Source organism: Cydia amplana, chromosome 12 (assembly GCF_948474715.1).
Source record: "Cydia amplana chromosome 12, ilCydAmpl1.1, whole genome shotgun sequence".
NCBI lineage: Eukaryota > Metazoa > Arthropoda > Insecta > Lepidoptera > Tortricidae > Cydia > Cydia amplana.
In genome coordinates this window covers 12,860,419-12,878,158 of record NC_086080.1, presented here as the reverse complement: position 1 = coordinate 12,878,158, position 17,740 = coordinate 12,860,419, and the positions used below count along the sequence as shown (strand labels likewise).

The following is a 17,740-nucleotide window of genomic DNA, read 5'->3' as shown; positions in this document are numbered from 1 at the left end:
AAACGCTGAAATTAGTTTTCTTGTTTTTTAATTTAATACCTTTTTACGAAGTATCAAGGTCCTAGCTTTAAATAAAATTTGCACCCCAGGACAAAGTTTCATCCCCTTTTTTACCCCCTTAGGGGTTGAATTACCTAAAACGTCGCAATTACTTTTTTTTGTCATCGGCTATTATGCCTTTCTAAGAAGTTTCAAAGCATTTGTAATGGATTCAAACTTTCAACCCCTTTTTAACCCTGTTAGGGGATGAATTTTCAAAAACGCTGAAATTACTTTTCCCATCTTGTAATAATATCCCCATGTACAAAGTTTCAAGTCCAACACTCACAAAAATATTTGATCTCCATACAAACTTTCAACCCCTTTTTCACCACCTTGGGGGATGAATTTTCGAAAACGCAGAAATTAGTTTTCTTGTTTTTTAATATAATACATTTTTACAAAGTTTCAAATACCTAGCTTAAAATAAAACTTGCACCCCATACAACCTTTCATCCCCTTTTTAACCCCCTTAGGGGTTGAATTTTTCAAAATCGCTTCTTATCTCTTGTACACTTTATAAATTCAACCTAGTGTGCAAATTTCAACTTTCTAGCTTTTGTAGTTTCGGCTCTGCGTTGATGAATCAGTCAGTCAGTCAGTCAGTCAGTCAGTCAGTCAGGACACTTGCATTTATATATATAGATAGATACATATATTAATGCGTTAAGAACTGTCTAAGAAGTGGTCTACACGAGGTCAGTTAAAAACGAATAAAATACGTTATATTTTCAAGTTTAAGTAATGCAAATAATAACTCAGTTATTGTGTAATAAGTGTTATAAAATGAATATAAAACTAAAATTAACTACAACTAATAACTGTAGGCTGTATTCCTCATACTAATCAACATTTGTTGAGCGACTTTCGAAAAGACGAATCTAAAGTCTTCATATTTTTTTTAAGTCACTGAACAAATGTTGGTCAGTTTGAGGAGTAGGGTAGGTATAACCTAAAGTTTAATTTTTTGCTCGTGGGCCACACCCGGTATATTTATGATTTAACTAGCTGATGCCCGCGACTTCGTACGCGTGGATTTGTATATTGGTGGTTGTATATTCTACATTAGCTTAGAACATTATGCAGCAAGAGATTGCGGTAGGACGGTTAATCATTTGTTAATTACTAATATTATACAACGCATGAGACTTTGTCTTTCACAACCTACGAAGTTTCAAGCCCCTAACTGAATAAAATTGTCCTCGATATAATCCCTCTAAACCCCCTTAGAAGATTTTCATGTCCTCTATTTAATAAAACCTACTACCTAACTACCTATTTACGAAGTTTGAAGTTCCTAGCTTTAAATAAAATTTGAACCCTATACAAACTTTCAACCCCTTTTTAACCATTTTAGGGGATGATTTTTTTAAAAGCTGAAATTATTTTTCTTGTATTCTAATAATATGCCTTTATACAACGATTCAAGTCCCGCACTCAAAAAAATGTTTGGCCTCCATACAAATTTTCAACCCCTTTTTCACCACCTCGTGGGACGAATTATCAAAATCTCTGACATTAGTTTTCTTCTCTTTTGATAAAATACATTTTTACGAAGTATCAAGTTTGTAGCTTTAAATAAAATTTGAACCCTATACAAACTTTCAACCCCCTTTTTAACCCTGTTAGGGGATGAATTTAACAAAACACTAAAATAACTTTTCCTGTCTTCTAATAATATCCCCAAATAGAAAGATTCAAGTCGCGCGTTCGAAAAAATGTTTGATATCCATACAAACTTCCAACCCCTTTTTCACCACCTTAGGGGATGAATTATCAAAAACGCTGAAATTAGTTTTCTTGTATCTTAATTTAATACCTTTTTGCAAAGTTTCAAGTTCCTAGCTTAAAATAAATTTGCACCCTAAGACGAACTTTCATCCTCTTTTTATCCCCCTTAGGGGTTGAATTTCCAAAAACGTAGCAATTACTTTTTTTGTAATCGGCTATTATGCCTTTCTAAGAAGTTTCAAAGCATTTGTAATGGATTAAAACTTATAACCCCTTTTTAAACCTGTTGAGGGATGAATTTTACAAAACGCTGTAATTATTTTTCCTGTATTTTAATAATATCCCGAAATACAAAGATTCAAGTCCCGCGTTCGAAAAAATGTTTGATATCCATACAAACTTTCAACCCCTTTTTCACCACCTTAGGGGATGATAATTCAAAAACGCTGAAATTAGTTTTCTTGTATTTTAATAACATATATTTTTACGAAGTTTCAAGTTCCTAACTTAAAATAAAATTTGAACTCCATACAAACTTTCAACCCCTTTTTAACCCTGTTAGGGGATGAATTTTACAAAACGCTGAAATAACTTTTTCTGTCTTCTAATAATATCCCCAAATACAAAGATTCAAGTCCCGCACTCTCAAAAATATTTGATCGCCGTACAAACTTTCAACCCCTTTTTTACCACCTCGGGGGATGAAGTTTTAAAAACGCTGAAATTAGTTTTCTTGTTTTTTAATTTAATACCTTTTTACGAAGTTTCAAGGTCCTAGCTTAAAATAAAATTTGCACCCCAGGACAAAGTTTCATCCCCTTTTTTACCCCCTTAGGGGTTGAATTACCTAAAATGTCGCAATTCCTTTTTTTTGTCATCGGCTATTATGTCTTTCTAAGAAGTTTCAAAGCATTTGTAATGGATTCAAACTTTCAACCCCTTTTTAACCCTGTTAGGGGATGAATTTTGAAAAACGCTGAAATTACTTTTCCTGTCTTATAATAATATCCCCATATACAAAGTTTCAAGTCCAACACTCACAAAAATATTTGATCTCCATACAAACTTTCAACCCCTTTTTCACCACCCTGGGGGATGAATTTTCGAAAACGTAGAAATTAGTTTTCTTGTTTTTTAATATAGTACATTTTTACAAAGTTTCAAATTCCTAGCTTAAAATAAAACTTGCACCCCATACAACCTTTCATCCCCTTTTCAACCCCCTTAGGGGTTGAATTTTTCAAAATCGCTTCTTATCTCTTGTACACTTTATAAATTCAACCTAGTGTGCAAATTTCAACTTTCTAGCTTTTGTAGTTTCGGCTCTGCGTTGATGAATCAGTCAGTCAGTCAGTCAGTCAGTCAGTCAGTCAGGACACTTGCATTTATATATATAGATAGCGAGGAAATTGATTTATTAAATCTGCTCTTTTAACAAAACATGTTCCGATAATTTACATTATCCTCTAGCCACCCAAGGATCTATAAAAAGGTCTCCTGTTCCATTCTAATTTGATTCCATTCTATCTTTATTGCAATATCATCACATCTTAGCTAAGCTTGACGATTGATTTTGTAGCTTACTGATACACTGCCTCTTCAGTTCCGTCCTTTTAACTAGCTCGCAAAACCCCCCACGCTCTCACAGAGATCAGATCGCGCTAACCAATCTTACATATACGATGATCACAGAGATCACATCGTTTATGTAAGATTGGTGCAACCCATGTAGTACCACCGACAAATACTTATTAAGAATTACAAAAATACATGAATAGGTACAATAATACATTACCACATAATTTAAGCCTCTAGAACCGACAGCGAGCATATTTAAACGGTGGTCAACATTGTTTTGTGATTAATACATTCGAATTCATGTAGAAGAACGATTACATCAAGCAGACACTGACAGTCATATATATATTATTAAACTCTTTGTTGACAGTTCTGTTTATGGTATTTATGTCAACTTGCCACTCAACTTGCTCAAAGAGTGAAGTAAGTAGAGTCTGTCCGGAAAGAGAAGAGTCGTGGAATGTACGGGGCCCAATACATTCCACGACTCTTCTCTTTCCGCACAGACTATACATTTTATTGCACCACAAAAGAAAAATTCAATAACAGATTTACAATGTAAATAAAGGTAGCAATAGGCGGTCTCAAAGAGTAAAGTAAGTATGGCGGTTTTATCGCTGTAAGCGATGTCTTCCAGACAACCTTAGAGAACCCAGAGAGAGTTTAAGAGTAAGTATAGTAGGTAGTATAAATGGTCAAGCAAATCTTGTCAGTAGAAAAAGGCACGAAATTCAAATTTTCTATGAGACGACATCCCTTCTCGCCTACATTTTTCAAATTTGCCGCCTTTTTCTACTGACAAGATCTGGTTGACCAAGTATAATAAAGCAATATAATATGCAAACTATTGTGAGAAATTATTATCAAATTTTAGTTAGTTCATATATTGTTTAATGCATATTTAATGTTGCTATACCCTCTCAGGGTCCATGTTGAGACTTTACTTAGCTTTAAGCTATATCTAAGCATCAAATGTACCTACACATGAAACGCAATAAAATATTTGAAATTGAAAAATTGAAATAAATAAATATAACGATAGGTAGAGTAGATCCAACACATTATTTAATTACCTATACAAAGATACAAGCGGTATCGGTAGTTCAAACATACATTGTATGTTTTATGATTTAATAATACTTGGTGATGGTGCAAAATGTATCCGGAATTCGTTATAACGCTGGTCATAAATTTTAGCACTTTACCAGCAAACTCAAGAGTTGGATCAAAATATAATATACAGGGTGCTTCCTGTAACAGGAGCAATAAATTAAACTAAAGGCTATACTCCTCAAACTGACCAACATTTGTTCAGCAATTTTTAAAAATTATGAATCCTTTAGACTTCCTCTTTTTCATACAAAATAAATATTGCCTTCAATGTACGCCGACATCAGTGTGTTTGACGTTATGACGTTGCTTGTCAGGGTTTAAACATAACAAAATTTGCAATACATTGCGTCTTAGAATAAACTTTAAAGTGTAATAAAAATCAAAACATGAGTTATTTTCAAAAGTTGCTGAACAAAAGTTGTTCAGTTTGAGGAGTACAGCCTACAGTTTAATTTATTGCTCCTGTTACAGGAAGCACCCTGTATATATATACAGGGTGTCCCAAGAAGTAGTGATATACTGAAGCTGGGAGGTAGAGGACCTAGAGGGCTATCTGAATCACCCCCATGTACCTATGTTCCGCGATTTTTCGTATTTTCGGAGTTATGATTTTTTTTAATTTTTCACCTATCGCCGAGTGCGATGAGATTTTTATTTATGGTGACGTGAATTATTGCGGTAGAAGCTTGATTTTTTTTGTGTGCTACGCTGATAGATAGGCCAATTCAGTATAAGGGAAGGGAATTAAAAAAAAAATGCCAAGAGAGATAAAATTACCCAGTATGTTCACAACTTCAAGGGCGCTTAGAAAAATAAAACATACTGGGTAATTTTATCTTTCTTGGCATTAATTTTTTTTTTAATTCCATTCAGAGATCTAACGATAGTAAATGTTACCATACTGAATTGGCCTATCTATCAGCTTAGCACACAAAAAAAATCAAGCATCTACCGCAATAATTCACGTCACCATAAATAAAAATCTCATCGCACTCGGCGATAGGTGAAAAATTAAAAAAAATCATAACTCCGAAAATACGAAAAATCGCGGAACATACATGGGGGTGATTCAGATAGCCCTCTAGGTCCTCTACCTCCCAGCTTCAGTATATCACTACTTCTTGGGACACCCTGTATATATACAGGGTGCTTCCTGTAACAGGAGCAATAAATTAAACTGCAGGTTGTACTCCTTAAACTGACCAACATTTGTTCAGCAACTTTTGAAAATAACTCATGTTTTGATTTTTATTACACTTTAAAGTTTATTCTAAACCGCAATGTATTGCAAATTTTGTTATGTTTAAAGCGTGACAAGTAACGTCAAACACACTGATGTCAGCGTACATTGAAGGCAATATTTATTTTGTATGAAAAAGAGGAAGTCTAAAGGGTTCATAATTTGTAAAAGTTGCTGAACAAATGTTTATTATAGATAGTCGCTGAAATGACTAAAATAAAAATAAGTCAAGTACGCGGTGGACTACGCATAGTGAAGGGTTCCGTACCTGTGAAGAAGAGTATCCCAAAATTCACAATGAATCCATATTTATTGGAAATTAACTTAGATGAGTAACTTTGCTATCGAAACCATTCAGGCACCCATTGTTATGAATAAGACGTTCCAGTCTCCATAATAAGTTATTATTATTAATAACTAACAGTCACTAGGTATATAAGTAAGCAGCATGATGACAATTAAATTTAAAAAAATGTATACGATTTATGTCCAAATTTACGATTCTGTGAAGAAATAAAAACTTGTGACATCGCGGAGCAAAAAGGAAAATATAAGATATGTATAGGTACCTGGTATTATAAATTAATATCTGGGTGACCGAGCTTCGCTCGGTAAACATACAAAAACTCGAAAATGCGCGTTTTCCCAGAGATAAGACCTAGCTAGATAGATTTTTCGCCCCCGAAAACCCCCATATAGCAAATTTCATCGAAATCGTTAGAGCCGTTTCCGAGATCCCCGAAATATATATATAAATAAATAAACAAGAATTGCTCGCTTAAAGATTAGATAGATAGATTAGATAGATAGATAACTAGGCATTACCTATACTAAGTATATAAGTCCAAATCGTAAGAAATAAATAAATACATAAGTGTGAACTTATAGCCGCTGCTCCTTAGAGTTAGTGTTAACCCTTTACCAGGCTAAGGGATATATATATATTTCCCACATACGGCACTTCAAACATGTGTTCTATTTTCGATCAGTAAGACTGACATACGATTGTCATTTTTGAACTGTCAGCCCAGTAAAGGGTTAAGATTTATGACTCAAAGGAAAGCTAAAGAGTAATACGTCGTGTTTAAACAAGAAATAAATCTGCTCTGTACAATTATTTATATGTACAAATATAACTGATAAGACTAGGTATACAATTAAAATGTACCGCGTCTAAAACAACATCTACAAAAACACGACTGGTTGAATATTTGTAGGACGTCTTTCCCAACTTTCACGCTCCCTATCACGTGGCTATAATCTCCAAGGTTACGTTTTTCCCTTGTTTGTTTACTTTCCTTAGCAGCTGTAGAATGTTTTTCTTCGATCGGAGAGGGATTACCATGGTGGGGGACAGCGGATAATCTTCCGTGGTAGCGTTAGAACTTTTGTTCCGACTTCGTTTCAGCCGTGTTTCGTCATACTCGTACTCAGGTATGTCCATGTCCACGGGTATGTCCGGTCTTTCAACGCTCGCATATATTGTATCATTGCCAGTGGTATTTATTGCAGAGATGTCACTATCATTTCCTGAAAAAAAATTAGATTTATAGGTAATATTAAGAGCCCATCAACGTACATACTAATAGCGACACTGCCAAATAATCGTGTTTATTAAAATTTAAGGAAAGATTTTTAAAAAAGGGAGTGCTACGTACTGTATATTGTATTAAAGTACCTTGTCAATACATCAAACTAGTTTTTATGTTGCTGGATTCGTCAATCTATGCGTCCAAAGTTAAAACGGCCGTTTTTGTTTTGAGTTCATAGATCGACGAATTCAGCAACATAAAAACTAGTTTGATGTATTCAAAAGGTACTTTAATACAAGATACTTAGCGGCCCCTTTTTTAAGACATCATCCGTTAAATTTAAATAATCACGATTATTTAGCAGTGGAGCTCTTAATATTCCGAACGTTAATGAAATGAATTTTAGTCTCACAAGCCGGTTAGAAACACTGAATATCGATTAGCCCACATTTAGCGTATGTAGGTACTTAGTTTACAACACAGATGTGCAAAAGCTCCCGTAAATGACATTTATTTAGGTACAAAGAATAAAGAAAACTTCCATTAAATAAGACAAAACTTCGTGTAACTTCGTACCCCCCGGCGACACGAGCACGCTCAATGACGTATTCTGTGGCGGTTAAAAGGTTAAAAGAAGGTTACCACTCCTCCGCCAAAGCTTAGCCTTGGTCTCTTCAGTTCGTTTAGTCTTAGCCCCAGCAGTGATCTCGACGTAGGCGTGGTTGTAGCCGAGCCCCACGCCAAGCATCAGGATCACCGTGAACGAGAACATAAGGCATGTAAACACCGACCCGATTGCTAAACACTGGACTAACCTGCAATATACAACATTAAAGATTTATTTTTATAAAATAGGGAGTATTAACACAAATCGTTAACCATAGGGTCGGTAAATAACTTGTGGTGTCACCACAGTATTTGCTATGCCGTAAGCCGTCTTTAAACAAGTTTTCATAGATTATTTGTTACAAATAAATATGACATTGATACATCAAGGTTGTTTGTTTCCTATTTGTGCTATTGTCGCCCTCAACGCAAAGTTTTGCGTCGAATTATTCCCTTATTTTATATTATGGTCCTTTTTTTGTGTGCCACATCAGTCAACAGTCATCGGCTATTGTGACGGCCATTAAAGTTCAGTACTAATTCCCGTTAAATCTAGGAAACTCCACATTCCTTGGGCTGTAATGTGCTCATTAAGTGGAGTCCAGACAAGACAATTTTTCGCCAATCTGATGAAATTGTCCGATCGAATCAGGCCGTGCGGACGCAAACAGCAATTTGATTCCCCGATCAAATCAGCAGGTGCGGACACAAAAATGCCAATTTTCGAAGTTAGTATCTATGGAATGCAAATTGGTGATTAAATTGTGTACGTGTGCATGCTAGATGAGATTGGCGCCAATTATTTTCCTGATCAAATCGATCCATTTGCCCAGCTCGTCTGGATACGGCTTAAGGTTGCAATATACCTCCCTAAATGGGTACTCCTTTTTTTGACATAAATGGTCCGCAAGAACAGATTATGTCCTTGTGCGTTGCTGTCTCCTCTAATTCCTGACAGAACAAGAACTATTATATAATCTATGACAGAACATGCATGCGTCTTGGTTCTTACCCGTTTGAAACAAGTGTAACAGATAAAGATAGTTTTCCTGGGCATTTTTTAATGATCGACTGTAGTAGGCAGAATTACCTATTTGACGTAGCTCTAGTTATTATGCTAATCTAACCAACCCAGCTACAAATCCCAGAATTCTTCGACGAATCCTAAAAATCCCACGAATGCTTCGAAAAAAGATGATCACACATGTTAAATTTTATAACAAAATCTAGTAAAATAGATAGCAAATGAGCAATTTATCACAATAATGTAGATATTAAAATAAAATAAGGAAATGTTACAAAAATACAGAACCTGAAAGTTTCAAAATTTAAGTTTTTTTAACTTCCAAAAACGATAAAAGTAAGGGTACCATTCGATTCCTTACATTTTATCCAAAAAAAAATTGTATGGCAACTATATACATAAACGCAATATTTCACGGACAAAAACGCAATTTTCTTGTTTTGTCCATACTACAAAATGGGATCTCAGTGACCTTGACGTCACGTTCACTTATCCTTTTGTGAGGGGCGTTTCGCGAGTGAAGTGCGACTGTCGGACTTTCACCATAATTTCTGACTTTTGTTTTGCTTCAATGCAATGGGTCCCATATAGACATTTGATCCTAAAAACAAACCCGATCGATTGATACCATAAATGAAAATTAGTCATGTAGCCTAATAGCTTATCGCTTCGTGTAGTATTCGGAATCCTAAATAGGTGTTTGCCCTGAAATCTTCTACCTGTATAATTACTAGCCAATTTAAATCGGCATCGGCGTAGAATTAGTCTCTGACACTGGTCTATATCGGACCTTTTAAAAATTACTTGTTTAACCGAAATCTTTTTATTAAGTATGGACGATTCCTCTGTACTATACTCATATGTACAATATATGGGTAAGGTAAATTAAGGTAAAGCTACAGCAGCATGTAATTATGAATACATAAGTGATAGTTTCAGAGAAAAAGCATGTTCTAAGAAGTGAAATTACGATACGTACTAAACGTGGTTGAGGTACTTACTTCTGTGCAGCATATAATAATTCACCAAGAAAAAGTCCTAGAATGCTACAGTAATGGCATATGCACATGATTAATAAACAGGTTTATTTAAAAAAATGTTTGAAAATTAAAATAATATATTAAAAACCGCTTGATTCCGTAATTTGAAGAAATTGATCCATTCAATCTAAAAATTAAACAAAAGTGACGTTTAGCAACTGTCAGCCTAGAAGCAGAGGATAAAACGTACCTAGTGCTTCATAGAAGGTAGGATCCTATAGAAGTGGTATAGGTACGCGTGCCTCCGTGAGGGACAAAACATACGCAATGCGACACTATGATTGGTCGAATTTATTTGTTGCCCACCATAATCCATACTAATTTACGGTGGGGAATAAAAAAAAATGTGAGACTGTGACAAAGACAAACAATAATAGAGCTTTCGCTGCTACTCCTACTGAAAGATACATAAGACTATCCCGTTCGGTCATTTCCCGCACCCCTCATGCCAGATCCAGTTATATACTAGATTCATGGTAACAAAGAGACTGAAAATTTGCACCCTTTTTAGAATACATGGAGATTTTTTGTCTGCACAAAACAACACTTTTTCGAGCACGTATATATTCTCTTTGCTTTCCCTTTGAAGCTTAAACGAGATACAAAATGAACACTGCCCGAAAAATAGTGCACAATATAAAATATACAAAAAAAGACACATTTGTCACTTTTCCAAGTTTTTATACATTTTTTTATATTTTGAAGCAGCAATACTTAATATGGACGTAATGGGATACACTGTTTTGCAAGATGAGTCATTACCTGGCTTCCTAAAAGGGTAAGTGTGAATTTTATTACGGAATCCGTTTACTTACTTATGGTTATACCTACCATTGCAGGTTTCGTAATATTACATCACATCGTACCAAGTACGATCAACTTCAAAGATGATGTAAACGGGGAATAATGTAGGTAAATACCTTACATTATTCCCCCTATTAAAATGAATAAATAAAGAACCTCCTTCGTTTTTTTCGTCGGTTAAAAAACTACATCAAGTTTTATGCAACCCAATCACAAGGCGGACACGCCATACATAAAAAATCATTTGCGTTTATATGTGTGCACGGCACGTCTGTACACGCGTCATTGTGTATGTGTGGGTAAGTCGCTTTACTGAGAGCACGCCAGGAGTCCGCCAGGTTCATGTCGCGGGGCGAGCACGGGGCGAGGTAATGCGAGTCGGGGCGGGGCGGTGCGTGGCCGTTCTGTATGATAATCTATTACTAACGTCTCTGCTCACTACACCGTATCATACCATGACCGTGCTATGAACGTGTCAGGCAAAAAATATGAGACTATGCCCACTAGCCCGTTCCGTCACCGACCATACCCGTAGCGTGCCATGCACGGACCGTCAAAAATTGTCGGCGAGGATATTTTGCCGGTGGCGAAACGCTCCGTGCATGGCACGCAACGTTGCCAGAACGGTGCGTGCAGGCGGCGAAACGGTGAGCATACGGGTTATAACTATGGTGACCGTTCTAAGCCCATTATAAACGCATTGTCGTATCTGTTGCTCGCTCTTGCCAGTATGAGAACCATTCGCTCGCTCTTCAGAGGGCCTACCGCGAACCACGTTCGACGTGTTTCCTCTCTGTCGCACTTGTAAATTCGTACGTAAGTGTGACAGGGAGGCAACACATGGAACGTGGTTCGCGGTAGGCACTCTGGCTCTCGCGAATAAAACGCGGGTACTAATGGGATGAAACGCGGATGCTACGGGGATTATAGGCGGATGCTATGGGGATGATACGCAGTTACTCCGGGCACTAAACCCGTTATGCACGGATATGAAACGATGTAAACACGGTGTAGTGGGCACAGTAGTCCGTGTCGCGTGACATTCCGTGCCTGATACGTTCATAGCACGGTCATGGTATGATACGGTGTAGTGGGCAGAGACCTAGATGTGCCTGAATTTAATGTGTAGTTCATGATCTTCAAGAAATTCTAAACGCTTGTCTGCATCACATTTATATCCGATAAGTACATTATTAAGTAGACAACTACAGATGAATGCATGTAAGGTAGATTGTATTAATAGCATTTCAAATTTATATTGAAGTCATCTTCTTGTACCTAAATTTAAACATACATACATACAGTCAGCAGCAAAAGTTGCTAAGCGGGCGAGAAGTTCAAAATTACCTTGACACGCTCTTATTCTAATATTTTCTTAACAATAAAGTCGCGTCAAGACCATTTTGAACACCTGGCCCGCTTAGCAACTTCTGCTGCTGACTGTACCTACGTTATAATAATTCAAATTTCCGCTCGGGGTACCTTAATCAAGATTTGGCGTAGAATCTAATTTCTAATTATAGGACTGAAATGTTTACTTCTAACTTAAAAGGCAACCCAGATCTTATTCAGATTAGGCTTTTCAAACATGGGCCAAAAAATGTTTCGTCATTACCATTAGCAATAGACATATTTTTCCATCTTACTTTATTCTTAATTTAGCGATGTTCCTGGTTACGAACAAACAATAATATTTTTTTCAGTAAAAAATGTGAATTATGAGTATGAGAAATTACCAACGAAGGATATTCCCATCAAGAAGTTTTAATGGCCACTCAGTTATTTTTCTTGCTCGGTGAACTATGTAGCTAAACTGGTTTTGAATTCATAAAACTAAGAAAACTTTTTCTGAAATGTTAAAATTTTATACAGTGTGTGGCCTATAACGCGGGCGAAAAATTAAAACGTAGATTCTACTCCTCAAACAAGACAATGTTTGTTCAGCGACTTTTAAAAATAACTTGTGGTTTGTATTTTAAAACACTTTAAAATTTAATCGAACACGCAATGTATTACGAGATTGATTATGCCTGTACGGTGACAAGACTGACGGGCGATATCAATTAGACGGAATTTAAAGTACATTGAAAATATGTATTTAGTTTGTTTGAAAAAGGGACAATTTTAAGACTACATAATTTCAAAAAGTTGTTGAACAAAAGTTTTGTTTGAGGAGTAGAATCTACGGTTTAATTTTTCGCCCGCGTTATAGGCCACACACTGTATTTTTCATAGATGGACAAATATCGCATCTCACCCTTGTTTATAACGTATAAAGTGCATTTTAGGTGTCTAAATCGTAGTAAGAACGCATTTGCGAAATGCTTTGCATACTAATTGTACAAGGTACAAGTAACTGCTTATGATGCACGAATGCGGTGCTGCGATTTGCAACATTTTGACGTGGAACCATAAAATGAATTGATTATATTCATTCCGCTTTTTGAATGCGACTGTTGCCATTTAGGGTCCTAGCTAAATTGGTTGTTCGATACTTACGCTATGGAACGTACAATTTAGCTAGAACTAAGTAGCTCAACAATTGTACTTACCGCTTTGACAGCCCATGTTGACCTCACACATAGACTAGGAATCCTCTAGAAGAAGTTTAGAGCAATTATTTCATGAAACCGATGCTGCCAAAAATACTGGGGTGCGGGGGACGAGGTGAGCGAGTCCCGTGCCGTGATTGGTCCGTTCAAAGACACGGACGTCACACAAAGACACTTTGACTCGAAAATGGAGTAAAACTACCGTTTATTTGTGGCAGAGGGGGTAGCGCTACTATGCTCAGTCTGGAGGATGTCTTGTCTGTGACCTCACATGACACCTGTTGACAGGAGACCGCAGATGGCCATGTGCCTGGCGTGTGCCGGGGCACTGCTCATGATCACCGCCCTGTCGATAACCATCGGCATCTTCATCGGGTACACGTACTGCTACATCGAACATAAGTCTGGAGTTATAAACGGTAAAAAACCGGGTCATTTCTTCAATCAAAAACTATAGGTACCCATTCGTTGTACGCTCACATGTGCAAACAAAATGTGATATGAGGAAATAATTATAGGTATACCTAATAATTAATAACACAAACGGAAGCATATAAAGTTTACATAAATTGCATTTAACCTCAGTAATTCTTGATTTTTTTTTTGAAGTGAAAAGTTCTTTAGCGGCGCTGGGCACTTTTTGAGGTGGGGAAAAAATGATAAACTCGAGACAGCGTAAGGCGATCACGTGACCGTAAGGCGATCACGTGACCGTAAGGTTTAGATGGCCACTCATTATATGGCATTTAAATCAATAAAGAAAAACTCAATGATATTACATGAAAAAGGTTCTAATCTTGTACGGGCTGAAATACGAGGATCTCACAGTTACATTCTAACTTTATAGTTTATATCACTCAAATATAATTCAATAAAGCTACATCTTGATGAAATCGCTAATAAAAGTGAACTCTAGTACTGGTGAATAAAACTAAAAATATCATGACCAAATATATTTAGATGCGAGGTATGCAAAGTAATCGAATTTAAACTGTTGTGAGACATACTAACATTGAATAATTTTACGGCTTAGACTCACTTGTTTTAAGTCACTCGCGCGAGTGACTTAAAACAAGTATGCAAGGTAACTTTCTATTCGAATTTTAAATAATTAACGCTACAAAATGCTCACTGGCCAGCAATTTCGGAACTAAAGTTTTTCAATAGAAAGGAGGATGGGTCAATTATACATAGTGCTGCAAACATTTTGGACTAGTCATTGAGTTTTCACTTCTGTCGATCGGCACTCCCGGAGTGCAACCCGTTGTTTTTTTTTATTAATAAGTAGGTAATGTTATATTTAGCATGCAATTATTACGACAATATAATAAAGGACCCTAGTAACTTCTGGCATTTTATTTAACTTTTCAATATACTTGTATATTTTAACATTCATACTGAAACTGACAATAGATTTTGTTGCAGCAAATATCACACGCACCAACGTAAAAATCATCCCAATGCACTCATTCGAGTATCACGACAACAAGAGCAGGACCATCAACGATGCCATCCTGAACAACTACTTCTTCTCCAAACTCCTGAGGGTCACCGGTGTGCGAGAGGCACCAGCTCTAACCTGGCCAGAACAGACAGAAAAAAAGCTTACTGAGACCACTGCCTGAATGTAACATTTCAAAAACAACCCAAGTCTGTAATCGGTTGTGTTGGTTGTAATAGTTGTGGATTTGAACTGTTAAAGTAGCAGCGCTATATTATAAGGTATGTAATAAATGTGCTGTTTGTAAATATTTTGGCTAGTTAATCGTTGTTAGTTATTTTTTATATAATTTAACACATGTGTTTGTGCAATGCTACATCAACGTTTAGGCTCATACATCACCTTGCCAACGAGATGTAGGATATATGACAACTCGCAGTCACCACACGTAGGCGCTCCCGCAATAATTTAGTATGTTAATCAATTATGTCTTAAAACAAAACAATCGTTTAAGTTTCATTTTAAAATATACCTTTTAAATAAACAAAATATAGGAATTCCGCACGGGTATTTGGTTGCAGATTACCGGATCTAGTCTGTACCTATGTGTACAATACTTTGTTATTGTAGGCCGTTTTCTATCCCCTATCTGATATCATACTACATATACACTAACAGGCACCACACTTTTACACAATCCGTAGCTAATTATTATTTAATAGGCAAGTTTCTAAATATTTTTGTATTTTTGTATTATTATTTTTTACTCGATAATCTGTCCGTGATCTGGGTTCTAGCAGAATTATCAGTGCTTCGCCCGAAAGAGTGGAGCGTATTACTGAGCCAGAACCCTTTTGTTTTGCTGCAACGCCTGCAACGCACACAGAACATTTATTGATACATCTTGTTCCTGATTTTAGTTTTAGTTTGATATTGTTATATATTGTTTCTGTTTCTTCTGTCAATGTGTGTATTGTGGCAAGCTAATGGTTTATCTATCTATCTATCTATCAATCATGTCCAAGTTTACGACCTTCACTATTCACTAAAATTTTATTCTAGACTCATGTCTTGTTCTTGTTCTAGCCCTTGTTCATACAAGGGCTATTATAGTTCATAATCGTTTAGGGCTCTGACTACTAAGTCAGCAATGCATAACTACTCAAGTATGTTTGTTGACATAGTGATAAGCCAATTATGCAACACCGTCCCGACGCCAGCCACTCGTACAAGTTCAAGGATGATTAGATTGTTTAGTGAACTGCTGAGTCATTAACGAAAAGGAAACATCGCTCGGTTAAGAATAATGATGCGTAATGCTATGTAGGTGGTCTAATAATCAATCATAACTTGTGACTAATATTATTATTCATTGCTACTCCAATAGACAAAATAATACTAAAGTGGTTCAAAATATTTTAGCCGCAAACCACTTTCAGTAACAATATGTATTTTTAAGCAAACTTTAACACTTCGTTAATGACGATGATGACATTCGGAAAGGCACGATGTGTTGTAAAATGTATTCAGCAATTAATCAATAATTATACAACACTAGCTGTTGCCCGCGACTTCGTACGCGTGGATTTGTATATTGGTGGTTATATATTCTACATTAGCTTAGAACATTATGCAGCAAGAGATTGCGGTAGGACGGTTAATCATTTCTTAATTATTAATATTATACGACGCATGAGACTTGTCTTTCACAACCTACGAAGTTTCAAGCCCCTAACTGAATAAAATTGTCCTCGATGTAATCCCTCTAAACCCCCTTAGAAGATTTTCATGTCCTCTATTTCATAAAACCTACTACCTAACTACCTATTTACGAAGTTTCAAGTTCCTAGCTTTAAATAAAATTTGCACCCTAAGACGAACTTTCATCCCCTTTTTAACCCCCTTAGTTGTAATCGGCTATTATGCCTTTCTAAGAAGTTTCAAAGCATTTGTAATGGATTCAAACATTCAACCCCTGTTTAACCCTGTTCGGGGATGAATTATACAAAACGCTGAAATTACTTTCCCTGTATTTTAATAATATCCCGAAATACAAAGATTCAAGTCCCGCGTTCGAAAAAATGTTTGATATCCATACAAACTTTCAACCCCTTTTTCACCACTTTAGGGGATGAATATTCAATAACGCTGAAATTAGTTTTCTTGTATTTTATTCTTTATTCTTTATTTCATTGTAGCCATGTTCATAATTCAGTAAGGTGTTACAAGTATAAAGCGGTAGGTACATGACACCCTGTAAGGGCACACAATATGATTATCCTTAAACTAAAAACATATATGTACATTAACTTAACTTATTTTATTTTAGGTATATTGCGCATGTATCCCGTACCATAACAGTGCGAGTTAAATTTATTTATTTATTATTATTATATTAAGTCAATAACAGCATAGGAATTATAATAAGTTTATAGTTTCGCAATACAAATTATAGGCTTAAATAAAATAAAAATTATATGAGGATTGTTTACATTTACAATATTATTATTATTAAGATGTCAGTGGGTAGGTACATAAGGTGAGTTACTTATAATTATAATAGTGATCGGTCGTTCAGAAATTCATCTATTGAGTAGTATGCTTTGTCAAGCAACATTTTCTTTAAAGCAGTTTTAATAACATATATATTTACGAAGTTTCAAGTTCCTAGCTTAAAATAAAATTTGAACTCCATACCAAATTTCAACCCCTTTTTAACCCTGTTAGGGGATTTACAAAACGCTGAAATAACTTTTCCTGTCTTCTAATAATATCCCCAAATACCTACAAAGATTCAAGTCCCGCACTCTCAAAAATATTTGATATCCGTACAAATTTTCCAACCCCATGTTTTACCAGCTTGGGGGATGAATTTTTAAAAACGCTGAAATTTGTTTTCTTGTATCTTAATTCAATACCTTTTTGCAAAGTTTCAAGTTCCTAGCTTAAAATAAAATTTGCACCCTAAGACGAACTTTAATCCCCTTTTTAACCCCCTTAGGGGTTGAATTTCCAAAAACGATGCAATTACTTTTTTTTG

At 35.9% G+C, this 17,740-nt stretch overlaps 1 protein-coding gene and 1 long non-coding RNA gene across 2 annotated transcripts in view; both read left to right on the top strand.

Annotated features, from left to right (window-relative positions):
* The window catches only part of LOC134653078 (uncharacterized), a 383,717-nt gene that overhangs the window by 172,088 nt on the left and 193,889 nt on the right, over positions 1–17,740 (top strand). The window lies entirely within an intron of this gene.
* On the top strand, positions 10,529–14,902 carry LOC134653075 (uncharacterized). Its single transcript, XM_063508367.1, has 3 exons — positions 10,529–10,681; positions 13,548–13,678; positions 14,685–14,902. The coding sequence occupies exons 1-3, from the start codon at positions 10,623–10,625 to the stop codon at positions 14,882–14,884; spliced, it is 390 nt and encodes a 129-aa protein (XP_063364437.1). The 5' UTR covers positions 10,529–10,622; the 3' UTR covers positions 14,885–14,902.